At 41.0% G+C, this 21,748-nt stretch overlaps 1 protein-coding gene across 1 annotated transcript in view; it reads left to right on the forward strand.

Annotated features, from left to right (window-relative positions):
• Nucleotides 1-1,912: 1,912 nt before the first annotated feature.
• LOC107382590 (F-box/LRR-repeat protein 7) overlaps nucleotides 1,913-21,748 on the forward strand; it is a 35,781-nt gene continuing 15,945 nt past the window's right edge. Inside the window, exons 1-2 of the mRNA XM_015954796.3 lie at nucleotides 1,913-2,446; nucleotides 7,364-7,453. Coding sequence (XP_015810282.3) covers nucleotides 2,410-2,446; nucleotides 7,364-7,453 — 127 coding nt within the window. The 5' untranslated portion in view covers nucleotides 1,913-2,409. The remainder of the gene's footprint in view (nucleotides 2,447-7,363; nucleotides 7,454-21,748) is intronic.

Here is a 21,748-nt window from a genome sequence, read left to right on the forward strand (position 1 = left end):
AAGAGAAGACTCCACCAGTGTGAATACAGAGGGTTCACCACAAGATGTAAACCATTGGTGAGCCCCAAAACAGGAAGGCCAGATTAGTTTGCCAAACAACATCTAAAAAAGCCTTCACAGCTCTGGAACAACATCCTATGGACAGATGAGGCCAAGATCAACTTGTACCAGAGTGATGGGAAGAGAAGAGTATGGAGACGGAAAGGAACTGCTCATGATCCTAAGCATACCACCTCATCAGTGAAGCATGGTGCTGGAAGTGTCATGGTGTGGGCATGTATGGCTGCCAGTGGAACTGGTTCTCTTGTATTTATTGATGATGTGACTGCTGACAAAAGCAGCACGATGAATTCTGAAGTGTTTCGGGCAATATTATCTGCTCATATTCAGCCAAGTGCCTCAGAACTCATTGGACGGCGCTTCACAGTGCAGATGGACAATGACCTAAAGCATACTGCAAAAGCAACCAAAGAGTTTTTGAAGGGAAAGAAGTGGACTGTTTTGCAATGGCCAAGTCAATCACCTGACCTGAATCCGATTGAGCATGCATTTCACTTGCTGAAGACAAAACTGAAGGGAAAATGCCCCAGGAACAAGCAGGAACTGAAGACTGTTGCAGTAGAGGCCTGGCAGAGCATCACCAGGGATGAAACCCAACGTCTGGTGATGTCTATGTGTTCCAGACTTCAGGCTGTAATTGACTGCAAAGGATTTGCAACCAAGTATTGAAATGTATAAATTTGATTTATGGTTCTTATTCTGTCCCATTACTTTTGGTCCCTTAACAAGTGGGAGGCACATATGCAAACTGTTATTCCTACACCGTTCACCTGATTTGGATGTAAATACCCTCAAATAAAAGCTGACAGTCTGCAGTTAAAGCACGTCTTCTTCGTTTCATTTGATATCCATTGTGGTGGTGTACAGAGCCAAAAATGTTAGCATTGTGTCGCTGCCTCAATATTTATGGACCTGACTGTATGTAATTATATAGTCTGGCCATGACTCGTAGACAGATCAGTTGGTGGACGGAAGGTCTGCATGCAATTGGACAGGACTAGGACCAACCAGAGCAATGAACATGTCACTCATCGCTATGGTAATCAGTCAATGGAGTACTCCACCACACACTGTCCACCCAACGTCTCTAAATCAGAGTGCTGTGATTGGGCCAACTTAAAATTGTTTGGGCCAATGGTAGACCTGTTGAGGCTATAATGGAGCGTGGCTAAGCCGACCAGCAGAGCCAAGTCTTTTGCTACAAATTTCTAGGCTAACCAAGTGCTATATTTTTCTGATAGTAATATTTATGCTTGTAAACAACCTTTAAAGATAGCAGCAATCTGTTTAACTTATCCTGCTCGTCATAAAAGCAATTACTCTAAACTGAGGCTGCTCAGGAAGCTAGAACTTTTATACCAAAACTCTACAAAATTCAAGAAAATCCCAGTTAAACTACTTAAAATTTCTAGAATTATTTGTTTTGACTAAATCAAATGTACAATGAAGAACAAGAAGAACATCGTTGATGCTGCAAGATGAGACGCCAAAAACAAATGACTACGGTAGTTTGAGATGTAGTGGGAGTAATTTTACTACTTTATGCACATAAAAGACTGTGTGTGTTTTATGTAGATCTTTCAGCTCCGTGCACATGGAAGGAGATTGTTCAGAATATTTGGTCAACTGTCAGCAGGAGACAACTGGCTTTGTCTGGTAACTTTGCTCTTAGGTATCCAATGACCTGCCGGGCTGCTATTCATAGGAACACACCACACATGTTGGATAAATGGCTCTCTTCTTAGGATCTGATCCTCTGACTGTTAGGGATTATGTGTCCTTGGGTCGAGAATAACTCTATAAAAGTGACACATGTCCTGTGTGGTTCCCAGCAACAATATGTTACCATTTGAGCATTTCTGAGTCACGATCTTGGCCTTTTTAGGTCTTTTTTCATCCCTTCCATCAACATCCAGGCTTCCCTAATTGGTGCGCGGTCCCTTTAAATCCGGATCCAGCGGGAGCGGGGGTCCGCTGCGCGTCCTCGCTCACCCGGCTGGCCGCCGTGGCTCGCCCGCACTCATCCCGATAAAAAAGCTTCTTACCATTTTAGGGAACTTCACGAAGTTTTCTCGGACCTCCTCGAAACAGGGACTTTTGTTTGCAGCGCTGAGACTCAGCGGAGGTTCGCGTTCATGGACAAGCCTGCACCGCTGGATTCTCGGTTTGCGTAACTCTGGGGCGTTCTCAACATCTGGATTAACTGTTTGAAGCCAGAGATAACGGTCCTGCACATTAAACTCTGCCTGCGTTGCCATTTTTAAATGAAAATACTGCCTTCATTTTTTTTCACCCTGGAGTTCAGCCTGACAACGCGAGTGTGTGCGCATAGATTATGTATTCTTTAAAATGGGTGCGAACAATGGAAAACTGTACGGGAGCGAGGGTAAGTCCACTCTAAAAAAAACTATAAACTCACACTAGGGGGAAAAATGTCGCAAAGTAACAGTTGGTGACGTCACTCATAACTAATATTAGCTAGTTTAAAATGAGCACAAAAACATTAACGCTAACTCTAGTTTGTTTTCATAATTTATCCCGCTGCTTTGACCTGTGTGTAGCTGATTTCCATTTTAACATGTAATTAGTACATTTTCATAACTTTTTATCTATGTGGAATTTTTATATTGTCTAAATTACGCAGCGTGACATCTGCTGGACGTGTTTCGCATCTAATGCTGAAAAATGATGCTAGCTGCGCGTGCCAGTTTTGGTTTTCTTCTTCGGATCTGAAGCAATTACCTCCACTTGACCCCATTGTTCTTTTGGTTTATGCTAGAAGTTCACAGCTCCTTTATGAATCTACAGCGGGGAGTTTATTGCGTCCAGTAGTTTTGAAATATACTAGTTTTAATTTATCATTAGCAGAAATATTCACTTTGTAACCCAGACACAGATTAATTTAGATACATTGTTAGATTAAAAACAGGTGGGTTTATATTCTCGTTTATTTTTGGCTTGTTTTTATTAATAGGAAACGTTTATTTCCCACATGGAGGTGAATAAGAGGATGTGAGTGCTTGCTTTTTAGGACATGTTCTTATCTTGACAAGAGCCAGTTACTGGGATTTTTGTTCATAATCCCAGATCCTGTTGTTCTTGGACTTGGGAGCTATTCATTTCATATGGGTCAGCTCATATCAAAGTTGTAAATAATATGGTAAATCCAGTTTCCTTGCAGAATTCTTCTGTTTCGTGTTCTTTATTGTCTCTTCTAAAAGTTTCAGATCAGCAAAAACACTTCAGTATAGGACAAATATTCATTTTAGCCATCTAAAACAAACTGGCTCTACATGAATTGATAGATTAACCAGATTATTTGGAAACTTGAGTTCACTTCTACTAGCCACACCAGGCCTGATTACCACCACACCCGTAGAACCAAGACAACATGAGGTAGGCTGAAAGTTCTCAAAAAGCAACACACCATGGCCTTTTTTAGTAAGAATTTAAACTGAAAAGCTCAGAACAGATCTGTGTTCTGTTGTGGTGTAAAATGAACTCTGCAATTCAGAAAAATAACAGTCAAGCATGGTGGTGGCAGTGTGATGGTCTGAGGCTGCCTTGCTGCTTCAGAACTTGGACCCCTTGCTGTTTTGACCTTTGACCTTGCTAGAAAACCTTCCAATATGGCTGAATTTTTAAATTTCAGCAAAGACAAATGGAGCTTAATTCCTCCCCGTCATTGTGAAAGATTTGTAAACAGTCCAAAGGTGTTCCAACCAGTCATTCACTTTAGCAGCAGTTACTTCACATTACGTACTCAGGTTTGTTTGAACGAGTTTTTTTCACTTAATAAAAGAAATAATCATTTAGGCTAATTTAGTAAAACTTTGCAACAACAACAGTGTTTTTGACGTCTGGATGATTATTTCTGTTAGTGTGTAACTATTTCAGTTTTTAAAGTGCATAAAAATGAAAATTTTTCTTGTTCGGTAGTTTGCAGAAACCATAAAAATCAAACAGCAACTTTCCTGACATTTTTTGTGATTAAATTTAGAGATTTCGATATCTGTTCATGCAACTGTTGACCCAACTCAAATTTTATTTTTATGAAATTACTCAGTTTGCCCTCATACCACAAAAAACAACTCATCTAACTTAACTACAGTTAATATTTGGACATCATTTTGGGTGTTACCACCAAAAGAGTATTTACATTCATCTTGTTTTTATCTCTTGCACACATTTCTGATTTCATGAAAGAAAAACAGCTGTCCAGCTTAACCAAAGGCCTTAGAGAGATGCTTTTGCACATAACATTCCAATGAGCTCTATCCCTAAGTCCGGAGGAAAGGTCGGACATCGGGGTTTTAAAAAATAACATGTGGAGCAACTCCACCTCGGAGGTCAGTGTGTAACAGTTTCTAGCTGATCAGCGCTTTTCACAGCAGCTTTATTTATATGGTACATTTCGTACACAGAAGCAATTCAATGTGCTTTCCAGGAGCAACATCAGCAAGAACATAAAGCATAAAAATCAACGTGACAACATAAAACAGTTGATTATAAAATTCAATTTAAAATACACAAATAAATTCAATGATAGAAATAAATAAAAAAGCTAAGTGAAAGACTGAGCAGTTACAGTGCAGAAGGTGCAACATAAGAAATAGTCATTCAAAGGTTGATGAATACATGAAAGTTGTCTGTGTTGATATAAAGCTGCTTTAGCAAATTTACAGAACAAGCAGGGTTTTGAATGCAAACATGGTCACAGAACACTCAGCCCTCCCCTTGGGTATGGGGAGCCTAAATCACGCCCATCTACTTCCGGACCACGGGTCTTCGGAAGAACAAAAACATTTATGCAAGTCAATAGAGCTAAAAACGTTATTTTTTATTCCTGTTTGTTATGTGCTGTGGATTTCACATATGATGTCTATGAATTTTAAAGACACATTGTGATGCTGAGAAAGCACTTATTTTCAAACAAGGGCAAAAGTTATTTTAGGTTTTGTGTGAAAATATGTCCTGGACTACAAATGGGCATCAGCAAATTGATGTCATTGTCGGGCTGACATCTGATTTGTAGTCCTAGGAATTACAAATTTTTACAAGCTGATAAATCTCAAAGTACGTGACAGACGTGGGTGAAACACCCATCGTTACTTTTCATTTAAATTGAAGTGCAACATGTGCGATTCAGGGCATAAGGCAAAGCAGATTAGAAAATAGCTATTTTAGCCCCATTGACTTGCATTCCCTGAGACGCTTCTGCTGGAACCAGATACCTGTGATGCCGGGGAATACGAGATAGTGCCAAACACCAGTCGCAGTTTTCTAGGTCCAAATGACTTATGTTGTCCGTGACTTCAAATTGTGGTTTTTCTTTTGGGACTCTGGTAGTTTGTCCCAAAGTTGAAGTGGTAGCAGCCGGCTGTTTCTCCTTCTCTGATAATATGGAGCAGAGAACCTCCAATCCAGTGATGTTCAGTTGCTAAATACATTAGTCTGTAATCAATGAAGGACCCAGGAAAGTGCAGCTGACAACCGGATGGTCCAGTAGTTGCTTTCTGTCTGAAACGTGTTATTGGTGGAGATTTTGAGACAAATGTGAGAGAACCATTTAATTTATATATTTATTCATTATTAAGCGTCCTGCAAGCAGTGCCCTTGTTGTTATGCTCCTAGGGGGAGTTAGACATTAATCACCTTTATTTTTCTTCTTCCACGGACATTAATGCGGCTCGAATGGCTGCGTGCACCCCCACAAATTATACATCAAAACGAGTGGCTCAGGTGTGGGCGGTGTGCTATTACTTTACTAAGTGATCTGATTTACCATGGCGAAATTATTAGTAAAAAACTTTGAAGAATTTCTCATTTTTGGGCAGACTGAACTACCCTTTCAAACTTTGAGTGTGTGACATTCTTTAAATTTACATAAAAACTGTCTTGTGCCAGGTGACAGGTCCCTTTTAAAAGATTTCTTCAGGAATTTTCCAGTTTTTTTTAAATATGTCCACAATATATTTGTAGCTATACTATGTTAGAATGCTGTTAAGAGGCATAAAACATGTTTTAAGCTCATTTGTATTTCAAATTTGCCATTGTAGCTGTAAATGTGGCATATATTAACCAGTTAATTGGTCTACCTAAACTTCTTGGCAGTCACAACAAACAAACTGTTCAGATCTGCTGAACACAAAAGCTAATTTCTATTAGACAATATCAAAATCTACAATATTAAAACAGCATATGGTTTAGATAAAGCTGCACAAAATCAGACAGCCCTTCCTCTGGGGCGTACTTGTTTGAAGATGAAAGATCAGAAAATTAACACACAAAAAAACATTAAAAGAACTGCATTATGGGTAATTTATGCATCAGTTTTTAATAAAATTAATGTTTCTGCTGCTTCGGATTCCTTACTGGGAGTGATGCCAAACCTTTAAACTGTAAATAGTCTCATATTCTTATTTAATAAAAGCATAAACGTGCAGCTTTTACTGACCAGAGCTTTATTTACAAGATCAGAATTCTGCAAGGCTTCAGTCCACATCTGTTTTCAAGTGTGTCTCCACAATTAATCACACACCGGTCACAAGTATGCAGCAACTATCTACAAGTGGGAGTTTTAGAGAAACTTGTTTTCCTAAAAAGACTAAAACAACAACCAGAAATAAGATAGTTTTGTCTTTCATGAAACCAGCTTTGCTCTAAATGCTCTCATGTGTCACCATGTTTTCCCACCTGTCTCTGGTTTCCATATTTACCGGCTATTCCAGGAGGAGTCTAGCCCGTGTAGGTGGCAGTTCTCCTCGCTGAAATGCTAACGTGCTCTCAGGAAAGCCACAGAGCTGCATGTATAATCTGACAGAAGAATGGGCGCCACAAACAAACTATTCCACGAGCAGCCACTCAGAACAAACACAAACTCAGATCCAAAAAAAAAAAAAAAAAAAACTTCTGTCGTTATTTAGAAACATGAATCTAATAAAGCAAATTCAGCTGCTTTGCTGTTTTCAGGCAGTGACCTCAAAAATATGCTTCCATCTTCTCTAAAAGTCATCCCCGCTTGTTCTGGGTGGAAGTAAAAGCAGAAAGACGCGTTTAATAAACATTTTTTCCCCTTGAAATATCAAAAGCTGATGCCAATTTAAACAAACTCGGCCAAATTTTGTGTACGAGCCAAGGGAAGCTCCTCACTCCCAGCTGGAAAATGTCAAATCAAAGCAGACAGTTTATATTTCCTCACGCTTCATACCTCTGACAGACGCATCTCAGCGTCATCTACAGAGGGACTGGTTCTTATTGTGAGATCAAGCATCGTTTCAAGCCCTTTCTCTGTGTTCTGCAGGTAAAGGCAGCTCCAGCATCTCCTCTGACATAAGTTCAAGCACAGATCACACTCCAACTAAAGCTCTGAAGAATGTTGCTACCATCGAAGGTAGGGCATCTGGTGCTCATTAACCCTACTGCCCTCCCTTTTCTCCTCCTCCATCTGTAGCTGCTGCTGCCTTTTTGGGACAGAAACCTGTGTGTTCCTGGGATAATTCTTCAAATGAAAAACAAACTCAGCTTGCATCAGAACCCAACATCTAGAGAGCTTCTCCTGGAGGAGGAATGCTTGGCTCATGGTGCTGTATAATGTGGAAGGAGGGGTCCGAGCACCATTTTTTAGAAGGTGTAGGGAGTGGGAAAAGGGAGGCAAGCTTCCCTTTTTCTCTCAGATCATTTTTTAAATTTCTTTTAGCTCTTTTGTCTCCCTCGCCTCCTCATCTCCTTGCCTTCCGGTCCAGCCCAAATTGTTTCTGTCAGGAACAGTTTGCAGGGTGCACGTGTTACGAATGTAAACTTTACACTCACTGTAACAGTGCCAAAATGCGGTGCAGCTGTGAAAACAGCTGTGTTGGATGTAGGGCTTTAATAATAAAATAACATCAGGAAGAAACAATTATTCATAGTTCCATAGTTCTGCTCTCTAAAATGTGTTTTCTGATTGCCAGATGGCCTTTATATTAAATTGCAATCAAAGGAATAATTTTTATTCACAAGAATAATAATAATTCACGTTTTTATTTATCTTTAAAAATTGATGATCAGAATAGGGTTAATATTCATCATGATCCGCCAGTCTAACCAGGCCTTTCCATCAGACGCCTAGGCATCAAGTATCCTCCGTGAAGTGCAGAACGCAGCTGTTAGCCACGACTCGGTTAATGGGTGTGTTTCCATCAGACATGAAATGGCGCGCTTTGTCCTAGAAGACATTCACACGCTGGTGATGATGAGCTACATCCAGCCCCAGCTGCCCTGGGGCGCGCTGATGGATAGTGTTTTGGATGGTGGTGGTTTATGACTTTTATGAGTCATTTGTCTTTGCATGAATTAGTCGCTGTTCATTAGTGACTGTAGACCTAAGTTTCTCAATAGAGACAGTAACGTTTCTCAATCTAAATATAAACATCTGACAATTCTTTATGTTCATGTGGAAGAGTTTCCTCCCTGAATCAAAATTCCAAAGCTATTCAAATGTTTTTTATTGTCCTGCTAATGATCATTTTTTTTAAAGATAAAACACAATGTGGCGAATTTATTTTCAGGTCAAATATTTGCTTTAATCAAATCGTGATATGAGGCTGATACTAAAACTAGGATCAGTGCATCTTTATTTATGACATAATTTCATTGTTTCTTATAATAAATCTAGAGTTTTTTTCTCAGAGGACACCATCTAGAGGCCAAAACATGTATTGCAACTCAAGCCCCTTTCCCTATTTCTGTGATTATGGCTCGAAGCAACACCTCTTATTTGTGAACGCGCACCTCTAGCCAGGCAACAGAGCTAAAACACATTGTTTTACAATCATTATTCTGACATTATGTTGTTTATTCATATATTTATATTTTAAAGACTGGCTTGTAGATAAGAAATGCCGCTAACTCTGCATCAGTCTGGAAGTCCACAAACGCACTCACGCTCTGTGATTACGTAAGCAAATCTCTAACAGTATCGGCTAATTCTGAGCAGCGCTCTATTGGACTGGGGTGAAGCAGAATAAGCAAAATAAAATTTGATTAATTGTTTACATTTTCACATTACAGGGTAAAACCATCACTTTAATGGGATTCTAAAAAAAATTCTACATCAGGGGTCCTCAATTATAATGGTCCAAGGGCCACACACAAAAAAGACACAGAAGGTGGGGGGGATTTGGATTGCTGGCTGTAATGCACATAAAACACAAGCTTGCAATATAAAGGAGGACAACACCTATTCCCCTCCAGCTCGGCTGTGACTGCACTAACCTGTCCTGTGTGACCTTCACCATGTAACCCTTATGTCCATGCTGTCTCTGGAGGAGCAGATAGGAGACAAGATCTCCTGTAACCTAAAATGAACCAAAGCTTCCTCCCAGTTTCTCTTTAAGCTAAATTTAACATCAGTTTATCTTCATGAAACAAAAGAATAAAGTGGAACAAGAACTTCTATCTTCTATTTCTCTCTCCTTTTAACTTCTCTGTGTCCCTAAATAAAAGAGACAGATGATTACGCTGCAGTCGCCGTCACTCACCCCGCTCCCTCCCCAAGACCGGACCTCCCGACATCACAGCACTCAGTCTGACTGAGCGCTTCCAGGAGAAACCATAATGAAATTACGAAAATAATAATGCGTGTTTGGAGGAGCATCCTCCGATCCTCTCTCTTGTGTGAGCAGACAATCAATCAATCAATCAATCAATCAATCAATCAATCAATCAATCAATCAATCAATCAAAACTTTATTAATCCCAGAGGGAAATTAGAGTTTCAGTACACACAATTCAGAGATCAGACATACATGGGCAAGACACATTACAAGAATTGGTGACTGTGGTCCTTCGCAACACAAGTCGCGCTACCTTAATAGATGAAAAGGGAATTACATGAGGATAAATTGGGGGAGGGGGAAAAAAGGCACACCAGTTACTCCCGGCAGGGCATAGCTTTACTATGCAAAAAAAAAAAAAAAAAAAAAAAAAAACGCCTCAAACATATAAGCACGAACATCACAGTTCACAACATGAGACTCCGATAGGGAGGTGGGTTGGAGGGTGGGGGGATGGGGGGGTGGGGTGGGGGCTGGGAGCCTGTTTCCCCAGCGGGCTGGGAGCCTGTTTCCCCAGCGGGAGCAGCCCTGTGTGGCGCTCAGCCAACTGTATCCACAGGTGGGTGGGAGATCTTGGGAGGAGTGCAGAGCACATTGAGTTCCTGCAGTTTGATGACCTCGCTAGGCAGAAGTCCACAATCTGAAGGGGGGGGGGGGGGGGGGAGGTCGGGTTTTCACAGCATCTGTCTGCATTCCTTCCTTCGTGGGGGTTGTTGTTAGCTAGGGCTGCAACAAACGATTATTTGGATAATCGATTAATCGGATGGGGTCTCGACACGATTAATCGATTAATCGGATTACATGGGGAAATTTTTAAAAACTGCTAGGGAAACGTTATTTCTCTCCTTCCTTCACTTTATTTAACACAACATTATTAGAAAACAGTTCAATAGCAGAAAAACAACATGCCATCACCTAAATTGTCTTATAAGGTGTATAGACAGAGACCCTAAGCTACATCTATCTGTGACCTAAAATGCTTGGTCCAAGTTAAACAGCTTAAGGGCAATTCTCATCTGTTTTGTTTGATCTCATCTGTTGACATTTATTTTAAATGTAATTAAACATAGGCTGTGAATTAATCAAAATTGATCACTATTTCCAAAAATGACTGAAAAAAATACCAAATAAAACAAAAGTAAATGAATGCCATCCTCCTTGCGATGATGCCCTGGGCAACTGCCATAAAGTCACATCAAGAAATGCTGCTGATCATTCCAATGATCCCAAATAGACTCGCATTAGGCCACATGAAAGCAACTGAACCCAAAAATATATTAACCAGTATATAACTGCACTCTCACACAACACGCCTGCAGCAACAGTTAGTACTCCTCCCTCCCTTTTAAAAGCGTTTTTGCTTCTGAGGACATTGTGGTTGTAAAACCACATGCTAGTAGTCTGGCCCCGGTGTGATCAACCAGTTTCCGCGGGAATGTGACGGCGGAACCAGGGCCAGATTAACACTTTGTTGTACCCTGGGCAACAATATTCAAGGGCTCCATCATCACGACCCGAGGATCACCATAATGTGGTCACATACAGAATATTTTACTGTAATATGCAGTAAATATACTCAATACTTGAATGCCTGACAACACATAACCCGCCCAGAGTAACCTTTGACCCACCTCGTGTGGACTGACCAATGAGGAGAGGGTCTTAACTTGAGGCCCTCTCTTCATTGGTCAGTCTGCATGAGACTGACTCTCAACTGACGTTCAAAGTCATAGGCAGCGAAGCGTCTCTGTGCAGTGCAAAAGCCTGGGTGGACAGTTTGTTTAATGTAGGGTGATCATATTTCCATTTCCAAACAAGAGAACAGGGATCTGTGCCTATGACGTCACACTATGGCAACGCCACACAAACAATGTTGGGACCCATTTTTTGTAAGAACTAAATTAATATCAGATTCTGCCAATTAAAGGGCTCTAAAACAATTCATATGTAAATATTTTGCATATTTAATGCAAAATCTAATTTTTCTGCTTTAGTGCTGCAACAAGGTTTTATTAATAATAAATTATTATACCTTTTGTTTTACTACAGCATCGGTAAGCTTCCTGTGCACAGATTATTAAGGATGCTTGTTTCAGCTGTGAGATTAGACGATAGGATCAATGAAAAAATAAGTTGTCACACACTCCATGGAAACTTTCAGAGAATCCACAAATAGTGGCTTTCAAATGGTTTTGTTACTTTTTGCAAGTTTATAAAAGCAGCAGATGAAACAGCATGTCTGATAATTTAGTTTTTCATCTGATAATATTAGAACATGTCAGTAATGTCTGAGGGGCTTTTATAAACACTGTATAACTAACACTACTGGAGAGGGTATGAATTACACAGAGGCTTCTGGGGAGCCCAGTTATTGGGGGGGGGGGGGGGGGGGGGTCGCATTTTGCCTTGGCCCCCAAAATGTCTTGAAACCCTGGGTGTGTGACTGAGTTTTGAAGGTGATCTGAATTGTATCAGATGTATAAATATTACATGTGTATAACTTATTGTTTTTTACTGGTAAAAACGTGTAGTGGAGATAAATCTACCTACATTTTACTTTTCAACACTTTGTTTTGTTTTCTTGTTTTTATTGAACTATTTTCCTGTCCTGTCTGTCTCTCATCTTCCTGCATCTCCTCTTAATTCTCCAGAAAATCTGTTGCCTGGATTCTTACCTTTTCACCTCATCAGTTACTTTTGAGCAGATCAAAGGGATCTCCTGACCGAAAAGCTCAGAGCGCGTTTTCGATGCTGCGTGAGGTGACATCACCACAGCACAGGTGATGAGCTCCGCAGTAGCGCGCTTCAGGCACAAATAAGACAGAAAATAGAGAACATGTGCGGACATGAACGATCGTGTGCTAATTATAGTTTTTTGGTTGCGCCACTTTGAGAATGGACCGTGCGCTGGAAGCAGCTGCCTGGATCGCTGTGCAACAATGCGGAACCGGTTCGCAGCAGCGCAAGTCTGCCGGCTTTCCCTCGCGCTGATCTGCCGGTACGGGCTCTCCCTCACGCTGATCTGCGGCTCTCCCTCGCCCTGATCTGCGGCTCTCCCTCGCGCTGATCTGCGGCTCTCCCTCGCGCTGATCTGACTTGCTCTGGTCTGCGCGCAGCGGCGGGCGGGAAGGGGGGGCGCTTTTGGAAGAGTTGTGCGACACAACGAATCGATGACGCAATTCGTTGCCAACGCTTTTAGTAATCGATTTTCATCGAATTTATCGATTCGTTGTTGCAGCCCTATTGTTAGCAGCTCAAGGCTGCCTTGGCATCAGATTTGGATAACAAGACTTTGTTAGGGTCAGGCAGAGATAATTTTCCTCTCTGCCTTGAAGTCTGTATTGATCATTCAAGTCCTCCAGTGAAGCCAATTTAGGTTCTAATCATCCCCACACCGTCTGGTGACCCTCTCCGAGATGACATGCATTTTGCGCACTAATACCGGTAACACAGCAAGGACATTGTCCAGCTTACAATTCACCGCTCTCTTTGTCTCAGTCGCTGATCGAGCGAGCGAAGCGCGCCGTGCGACAACCCGCTCAATTAACATAATTTACGGCCCAAATCCAACAGAACCGGTCGGGCTGATTCGATTCGGGTTCGGTCTCAGGTTATAACTCCAGCGCTCAGCCCTGCAGTACCGCATAAAGGCAGATGGGGGTGCTCCAAGGCGGTGGGGGGTGCGCGCAGGGTTTGGGGGCCACAAAGAGAGGGCGGCCCGCGGGCCGCCATTTGCGGACCACTGTTCTACATGATTACTGAAAGGGGAAAACTCCGAATTTTAAATTTAATGGTACGTCATACAATCTTAATCTCAGCTACTACCCTAACACATTTATCTTAGTATGTTAGCCTTTTATGTGTTAGCTAAGGTAAGTTAGCTGTCACAGTTAACTCCATAACATTAAAGCTGTAATACGGAATCTGCAAACACGGTCACGGAACACTCACCCCTCCCCTCTTTTCGGGATCTGCATCTATCTGAACAAAACCCCGTGTTACCAGAGGAAACGAGATAGCGCTAAACACCAGTCACAGTTCTCTAGGTCCAAACGTCTTTTGTTGTCTGTGACTTCAAATGGTGTTTTTCTTTTTGGGATGCAGAGAAGCGCAGCAGTTCGACGATTCCGACAACCGTGCAGTAGTTGCCATTAGTCTGAAACGTGTTATTGGTGGAGGGTTTTAAACAAAAGCGAGAGAACCACTTCATTAATTTAAAAAATAAAAATTCATCTCCTCAACATATTTACAGCTATACGATGTTAGAACGTTGTTAAGAGGCATGAAGAAAATGTTTTAAGCTATTTTCCACATTTGCCACTGCAGCTTTATTTAGTTTCATGAACATGGAATGATTCATTTCTGAAAATCAAACTCAAATCCTTTGTGGTTTGTGAGATATTTCTAAAACAGAAAGGCAAAACTTTTTCAGTAAGTACATTTTTTTCTCTGTCGTGTTAGCATGTTTTGGTCTTAAGCAATCCTGATGCTAGCGTCGTAAAGCGTGCGAAACATTTAGTAGTAGCTCCATCTGAAAACTTCCTGATCAGACCAGCGGTGTCCTCTTCACCTTTCTGCTGCAGCTCCACTCAGCTAAACAGTGACTCACTGCCTTCTCGTATACAACATACTCACCCCGTTGCTCACATGCGTTGCCATCACGGATCTTGAATTTGCTCTGGTCTGGTGACTGTAATATTCTTGTGGTTTGGCTCGGCCCACACAAAAACAAATAGCAGCTCCAGGCTGTGTTTATAGCCGTCACTCAGCTGAAGGTTTCAAGGTGCACCTCCTCACGAGATTGGCTTTTGGCTCCATGCGAGATGCGAGCACATAGGCTAATTCGCTGATTTGTCTTTTTGAGTATAGAAACGAATGCAAGCTGTGTGGGAGGAGTCTGTTCACTCGGGGGCTTCTGGGGATAAACTTCTAGCCCTGAATGCGTGGACAACCTGTGCTGATCTGAACAAAGAAAAGATCATAGATACAACTGTGTCCAAACCATAATACCCAACTGTGTTTTGACTGAAATAGTTTTTTTTTCTCCGTGCTAAGTGGGAGTAATTACACAGTCCAGAACCGCCACGGCCACAATCAAATCCCCCTCCTTCGAAAGACGCACACACACACATGTAGACTCACACACAGTAGCCCATCGCACAGCTCCTGCCCACCCAGACCTGTGGTCCACCAAACTAATAAGGAAGCAGTCTGGACCGTTTCCCCACCACACACTGGGAGTATTCAGGACCCACACGGTCCCAAAGCTGCAGGAAGGTCACTCCTGCGTCGCTTTAATCTCTTGACACTACACCAAACCTCAAATTAGAAGATGTTTTCTACATCTCATTTAGGAATTGAATTAAAAAAAAACATTCAGGGATGTTTTATCACACAGAATCTTTCTAGTTTTTTAACGGTGATCCAAAGCCGCGAGCTATTTTGGCCAGTAAACTGTTTTTCTACCATTCTAACTAAACTCCTTTGGAACTGGGCATTAGCTTTTACAGAGATGTGTTTGTTCTGTTCTGAAGATTAGAATATCACGTTTATTTTCCAAGACAGTTTGGTGGGTTCGAGGACATTTTCTGATTTACTGCGGTGAGAAGAGGCAGACACCTCCATCTGCACCCTAACGTCCGATTGATCCGTTTACTGCGTAAAATAACAGTCTGTTATTAACAGGCAACTCTAGGGAAGTTTGGGTTCGGTTTTAGTTTTTTTTTTTTACGAGTAATGTTACACTTTGACCTCGCAGCAGTCGCTGAGTCTAGGATGATGACGATGAAAAGTTACAGGAGACTGCAAGCTAAAGCCTTCCAGAGATATTCTGATCTTCTCAGACCTCCAAACGTCAGCCCTAATGTCCGTGCGCTAATGGAAAGTAGGACATAGCTGTTTTCGTTCACGGATCCTTCATGCATTCCCGCAAAATCAACACGAGGAAGTCACACTCGTTCTCCTCCTGAAAGCAAACGATCGTCTGGCAGGTTTCTGCTCCGTGTCTCTGCTTTCAGTTATTATTTAGGCAAGTTTGTGGTGGCCTGACCCAGTTAGGTTCCTTATTAGCTGCAGACTGAAAGGCACAGTCCTGGAGTGTAAATTCTTCCTGTGGGATGGAAACTGAGTTTGTCTCAGCAGGGGTTTCTCCATGACCCTCTCTGGGCCTCAGGGATTTGCTGTGGCAAAACCCAAACCAGGGTCCCACCTAATTAATACAGGTACTAGAGTCTGATGTGACACAGACCTGCAGACCCAGGGTCAGTTCCTTCAGCCGTTTAGAGCGGCACCAGGAAGGTGGGAAGTACTGGGAACAATGGACATGCCGACTTCCTCTCTGGCTGTGTGGGAGCAAAGGAACGGAGATAACAGCGATCAGGAAACCGCTTCTACACCTCGGACGCTGCGCTGCTCTGTGAACACGCTGTGCAGCTCTAACATGTCGTGTCATTTAGACGATATTTCATAACAGATGTCTGCTACCAGCTATAAGTCAATTCTGCCTGTCTCTGAAGGCTTAATGTGTACAAATCATTTAATATGTCCTGCTGTGAATCCTACAATACTACTACTAATACTACTAATAATAAGATGTTTATTTGGGTACATTTGCAGTTAAATCTAAGCTATTTAAGCCTAAATGGTTTATTTTCATGACAATTTCTGTTCCTGAAACTTTCTGCATCATGTTGATAAATTAATAACAATTATATTTTGTCTGAGATTATCTTATTTTCATTATTTAATCCAAACAAGGTCCAATTTGTTTGCATGGAGGGGGCGGGGCTTAAAACATATACTGAAACCAGCCACAGGGGGGTTCTTGTTTTGCTTGTGGTTCACCTTTCAGGTTAGATTTAGATGTTTATTTATTCTAGTAGCTTTAACTTACATTGTAGGGGTAGACCGGCCGATATTTACTGTTTTTTTAATACATCGGCATCAGCTGATGTTTGTGCTTAGTAAACCCGATTTAAAGTCAGGCACATCCTTGGGCAGCCCAGGGCTGTTGCAGAATTTAATTTAAATCTATTTTTACATCCACTAATATCTTCTTCATGATAAATACTCTAAATTAACTTTATTTAGGTGTCTGACTTTAACTCTGAACAGTGCATAAAGTTAAAATGTAACAGTTAGTTAAATTCAGAGGTCAAAAGCTGACTCAACTTCAGAAGCTTTGGGCACCAACTGGTGTCATTAGTCACATTTTACCATGAAAAAAGGTGGAAAACGTCTAGGTTTCGGCCATGAAAATTGGCCCATAAAAACCAGCCATCAGTTGACCATGTCTCCTATTTATTGATATCGGCAATAGAATAAACATTATCGGTCGACCTCTAATCTATATATGTCTCTTCACAAATCAAAGTTAGTAAAGTATTTACGAGAAAATAAACGTGGTACGATGTCGCGCAGAGCTTTCAACAATAAAAATAATGGTTGCACTAAATGCAGAAACAATGTTGAATATATTTCCTAAACAACAGTTAGTTGTTGCTAAACGTTTCAAATGCCAAACTAGTAAATCAATGTGAAAATATTGTCTTTAATTCTAGTAACTTTTGAAAATAACATAATCGTACAGTGTTAGGTTAGGGTCCAGCTACCTTCATCCCACCAGTGCATTGCCTGATGTTAGTTTGTTTGTTTGGTTGCCTGATGTTTGTTTTGTTTTTGGGAATATTTCAGCCATTTTAAAGTCAGAATCTGTGTAAAAAAAAAAGATTATTTCCTCAGTGGTCTGAGTTCATGTCCTTCATTACTGATGAGCTAACTGCTAATCAGGACCAGAACATCTTGTTGTTGTCTTAAAACAGCACCACCTGATTTCAGCTAGTCTCTACCCCTGGATACAGCAGAAGTGCTATAGTTTACTGCTGCAGAGGGACTTCTATGTAAATAATAGTTTAAAGCAGTGTGAAAGTTTCATGAACTGAGATTGGAGTCTATTTAAAACCAGTCATTAGCGTTTAAGTCTCAAATGCCATAAAAACTATTTCTCATAACAGACGCTGCTCATGAAGTAATCTGCAACAGCTAAGGTGGCAGTTACTTAAATCTGTTAAAACACTTTAAAATGACCAAAACGTCCACAGAGATGCTAGTTTCTACACGTCAGTTAGCATAAAAACAGTAAAACAGCCGTTATCAGTGACAGACAAGCTCCGATCTGAAAGAATGCACAGAAATCTGCTCCTAATATTTCCACTCTGATGTGTTGAAGGATCAGATGTTGAATCTAAACAGCTCGGCTATTAAAACTCCCGTTTCCATCTTCAGTCTCTTTGCCTTTCCAGCACCAACAAATCCCTCTCGCTTTATCTATAAACCAACCTCGACTCGTTTACTCCCGTTTACTCAGACTGATATATAGAGGGAGAGTGTGTGTGTGTGTCACACCGTCACTGGGACGGTTTTACAATCACAGCTTGTTCTTTAAACAGACACGCAGAGGAGGGTTTGTTTTTTGAGAAGAGACGGCTCTAATTTTAAGAAGAAACTCAGTTTTCTGTTTTCATGAACCCGTTGAAACTGCGGTCTGCTTTTAATATTTGTCATGAACTGTCAGTGTAAAAGACACAGAAAGGAAAAAGTTCCTCCATCAGCTGTCCTCAGCTCCTCCCTCTCGACTGCCTGCAGAGCCAGGAAATCTGAGCAAAAGGACTCGGAAGAAGAAAAGGAAAACAATTGCTAGCAGATTACCAAAGGAGGAGGGGCAGGCCGCTCCGTGAGCAGACCTCTCCATCTCATAACTCTTTTTGACCCAGAGGAAATGGCGATCCTGTTGTCCTAGTCTCTCCTTCAGCCCCTGGCTTTGCCTCCTCCTCTTGATGGATGTGTTCTCTCTGATCCACCCGGCTCTTTGTGCCGTGGAGCAGCGGGACCGACGTGGCGGACCCCCATCACCCTTCTCTGGTGTTTTGTTACATAAGCGGGGAAGTGTCAGCCGTGGTTCAAGCTGCAGTACAAAAATGAGAAACATTTCTCTCTAAATGCAGCTCCCTGAGGACTCCTGGCTGGGATCGTGTTGAACATGGAGACAGTTCAAGGAACACTCACAGACAGACCAACGCTGAACTCTTATGAGCAAGAATGCCAGTAACTTTCTATCTAATCCCAGTAATAAAGCATGTCACTGATCGCATTAGACAACGGCACCAAAAACACCCATCATCTCATATTCATAAACATTTAATCCCTTTTGTCTGAAATATGATGCAGCGGCAGCTTTTATCTGCTTTCAACAAACTAAATTTGTAAACAGCACAAATATTTTGCAACATCAACTCAAAAATGGTTTAAACCTGCTGAACATTGATGCTAACACATCTGCTATATTAATATAAATAAAATACCTAAATGATAAACAACCAATAAACAAAACCAACTTTAGGTTAATACCTAAAATATCTATTGGTTTTAGGTGTAGTTATTTTAAAAAAACTGGAGGGTGAAGTAATAAATTTAGTGTGAAGTAATCACGAAACAGTCTAATATCTCACATTGGAAGATTTAATCAATATATTTGCAGTGGTCTTTAGTAGGAATTAATGCCTTGTAAGTTGTTCTCGGGAAGGGGGTACACAGGTGCACCATTTCTTGGAACTAGGAGGTGCCCACATCACAGCTGAGCTTTAGACGGCGGGTTTTGGAGTCTTATTTTCTGATCTTTGGACATCTTACCTCGGATTACATAACAGCAACACGACTCTACCACGAACTTGCAACATTGATGTTTTATCTCCACAAATAACACAAGCCTGGAGGAGATTTCGCTGTGTGGTGTTTGTTTGTTTATTAAGATCCCCATTAGCTGCTGATATACAGCCACTTTTCTTCCTGGGGTCTCATCTCATACAGTCATTACATTATTTATATATACACATATAGTGCACATCATTCATACATGACCACACACACACACACACACACACACACACACACACACACACACACACACACACACACACACACACACACACACACACACACACACACACACACACACACACACACACACAAACTAATTTCAACATAACATTGCAGTGTAGAAAAATCACAGTTCAATTCTCAAAAGCCCAAACATAACAAAATACATTCTTAAAATTTAAAATACAGCTCACTTCAGAAGATGTTTAGCTTGACATTAACTTTGGGAAAATAAAAATATTTGGAGTTTTTTCTGAAAACATTTTTTCAATTTCCCTCAACAGAAATCCTGGTAGTGCATTCCATAGCACCATTGCACGATAGACCACAGTTTTCTGCATTTGATTTGTTCTGCACGTATAACACACATCGTCCATGCATACTTTGTCTTGTGGAATAATCATGTTTATCCGCGAAAAAAGACGAGGTGGAATAAATTCCATTTGGAGTTTTTGTCGTAATGATATTACTAATAAACATTGTTAATGAAAACTCCAATCTCTCTCTTGCTTTTAGCCAGGACAGATTTACACTGGTTCTGTACGGACTCCCCAATACCATGCACACTGCCTTGTTTTGTAGCAAAATATACTTGTTTTCAATTGCATTTATTGTGCCCACTTACTTTTTCTTAGGCCCACCCACAAATGAGTTTCTGGCTACGCTAATGGTGACATGTGACAGACTTCTCTGAGCTCCGCAGCCATTACACTTTTCACCTCGCGCACCACACTTAGGGAATCCCTGGTCTAAAACATCAAAAGCTGCCCTTAAATCAAGCAGCACATTTCCAACTAGGTTTTTATTGTCAATTTCTTGCAACCAATCATCTGTTATCTGAGTTAATGCTGTGGTGGTAGAGTGCTCCCTTTTATATGCGTGTTGATATATTGTATTTAACCCATTCACCAAGAAATAACTCTGAATTTGTTCATAAACTACCTTCTCCATGATTTTACTCAACGCAGGTAATAGACTGATTGGTCTACTATTTTGACCTGAAAATGGCTCTTTATTGTTTTTAATCAGGAATAATTTTTGCCTTTTTCCATTGTGAAGGAAATACACTTTGCTCCAAACTTAAATTAATTATATATGAGAGCGGGGAAACAATAAAGTCTGCTGCTAACTTCAAGAGCCTTACCTCAATATTATCAATGCCTGATTGTGTATCTGTCATGGTCTGTGTCTGCGTCTTTCCCCATGTGTCTCCTGATGTCCTCCATCCATCTCTAGATTCCCCTTTTGTGTCTCATAGCTCCCTCATGTGTCCTTTGTCTGCATCTTATTATGTGTGTCTTCTGTTTGTAGCTCCAGCCTTTTTGTCCCCAGCTCCCTCCTGGTTTGCTTCATGTTCTCTTGGTCTCCCCACCATATCTCTATAGGTCTATTATTTCAGTTTTGTGTGTATGTGTATGTCCTTCTCCAGCTGTTTGTGTGTGTGTGTGTGTGTGTGTGTGTGTGTGTGTGTGTTCTTCCCCAGTCAGGTCTGGTGTCCTTTCCTGCTCCTCCTTCCTGATTAGCTATCGCCTTCACCTGGTTCTCACCCCACACACCTGCAACTCATCTCCCTCTCATCTTCCCAGTGTATTTAAGCCCTGTCTTGTCACTCTGTGTTTGTTGGTTCATTGTCGTATGTGTCTGCGTTGCTCGCTCCCCTCTCGAGTTTTCCTGAGTCTGTGCTCATGTGTGAGCTTTTGTTTGTTTTGGAATTTTCATTCTGGGAATTTCTGCATCTTGGGTCCAACCTCCTACACTCAACGTGACGGTATCTTTACTAGTTAGCAAAATCTTCTTAACCGTCTGATCAGTAATTTTTTCAAATTTAATTGTACATCCTTTTCTCCCCATCATTTTTATCATTCTACATGAAATGTAATTATGTTGTTTTTGATTCATGGAAGATTTCCAGGTTTGAATTTTGTCCTTAAAGAATTTGCTTAAATGTGTGGCGATATGTTTTGGATTTGTAATAAAGACCCCATAGACTTTCAAAAGAAGTGGAATTGTTGTAGCTTTCTTTCCCAATAGTTCATTTAATGTACCTCATATGCATGCATTATCCATTTTTGCCTCTTTAATTTTGTTTTGATAACCGATTCTCTTCTTACTTTTATTTAGTTTGGTAACATAATTTCTCAATTAGCGATATTTATTCC

Source organism: Nothobranchius furzeri, chromosome 7, assembly GCF_043380555.1.
Source record: "Nothobranchius furzeri strain GRZ-AD chromosome 7, NfurGRZ-RIMD1, whole genome shotgun sequence".
In the NCBI taxonomy this organism is placed as follows: domain Eukaryota; kingdom Metazoa; phylum Chordata; class Actinopteri; order Cyprinodontiformes; family Nothobranchiidae; genus Nothobranchius; species Nothobranchius furzeri.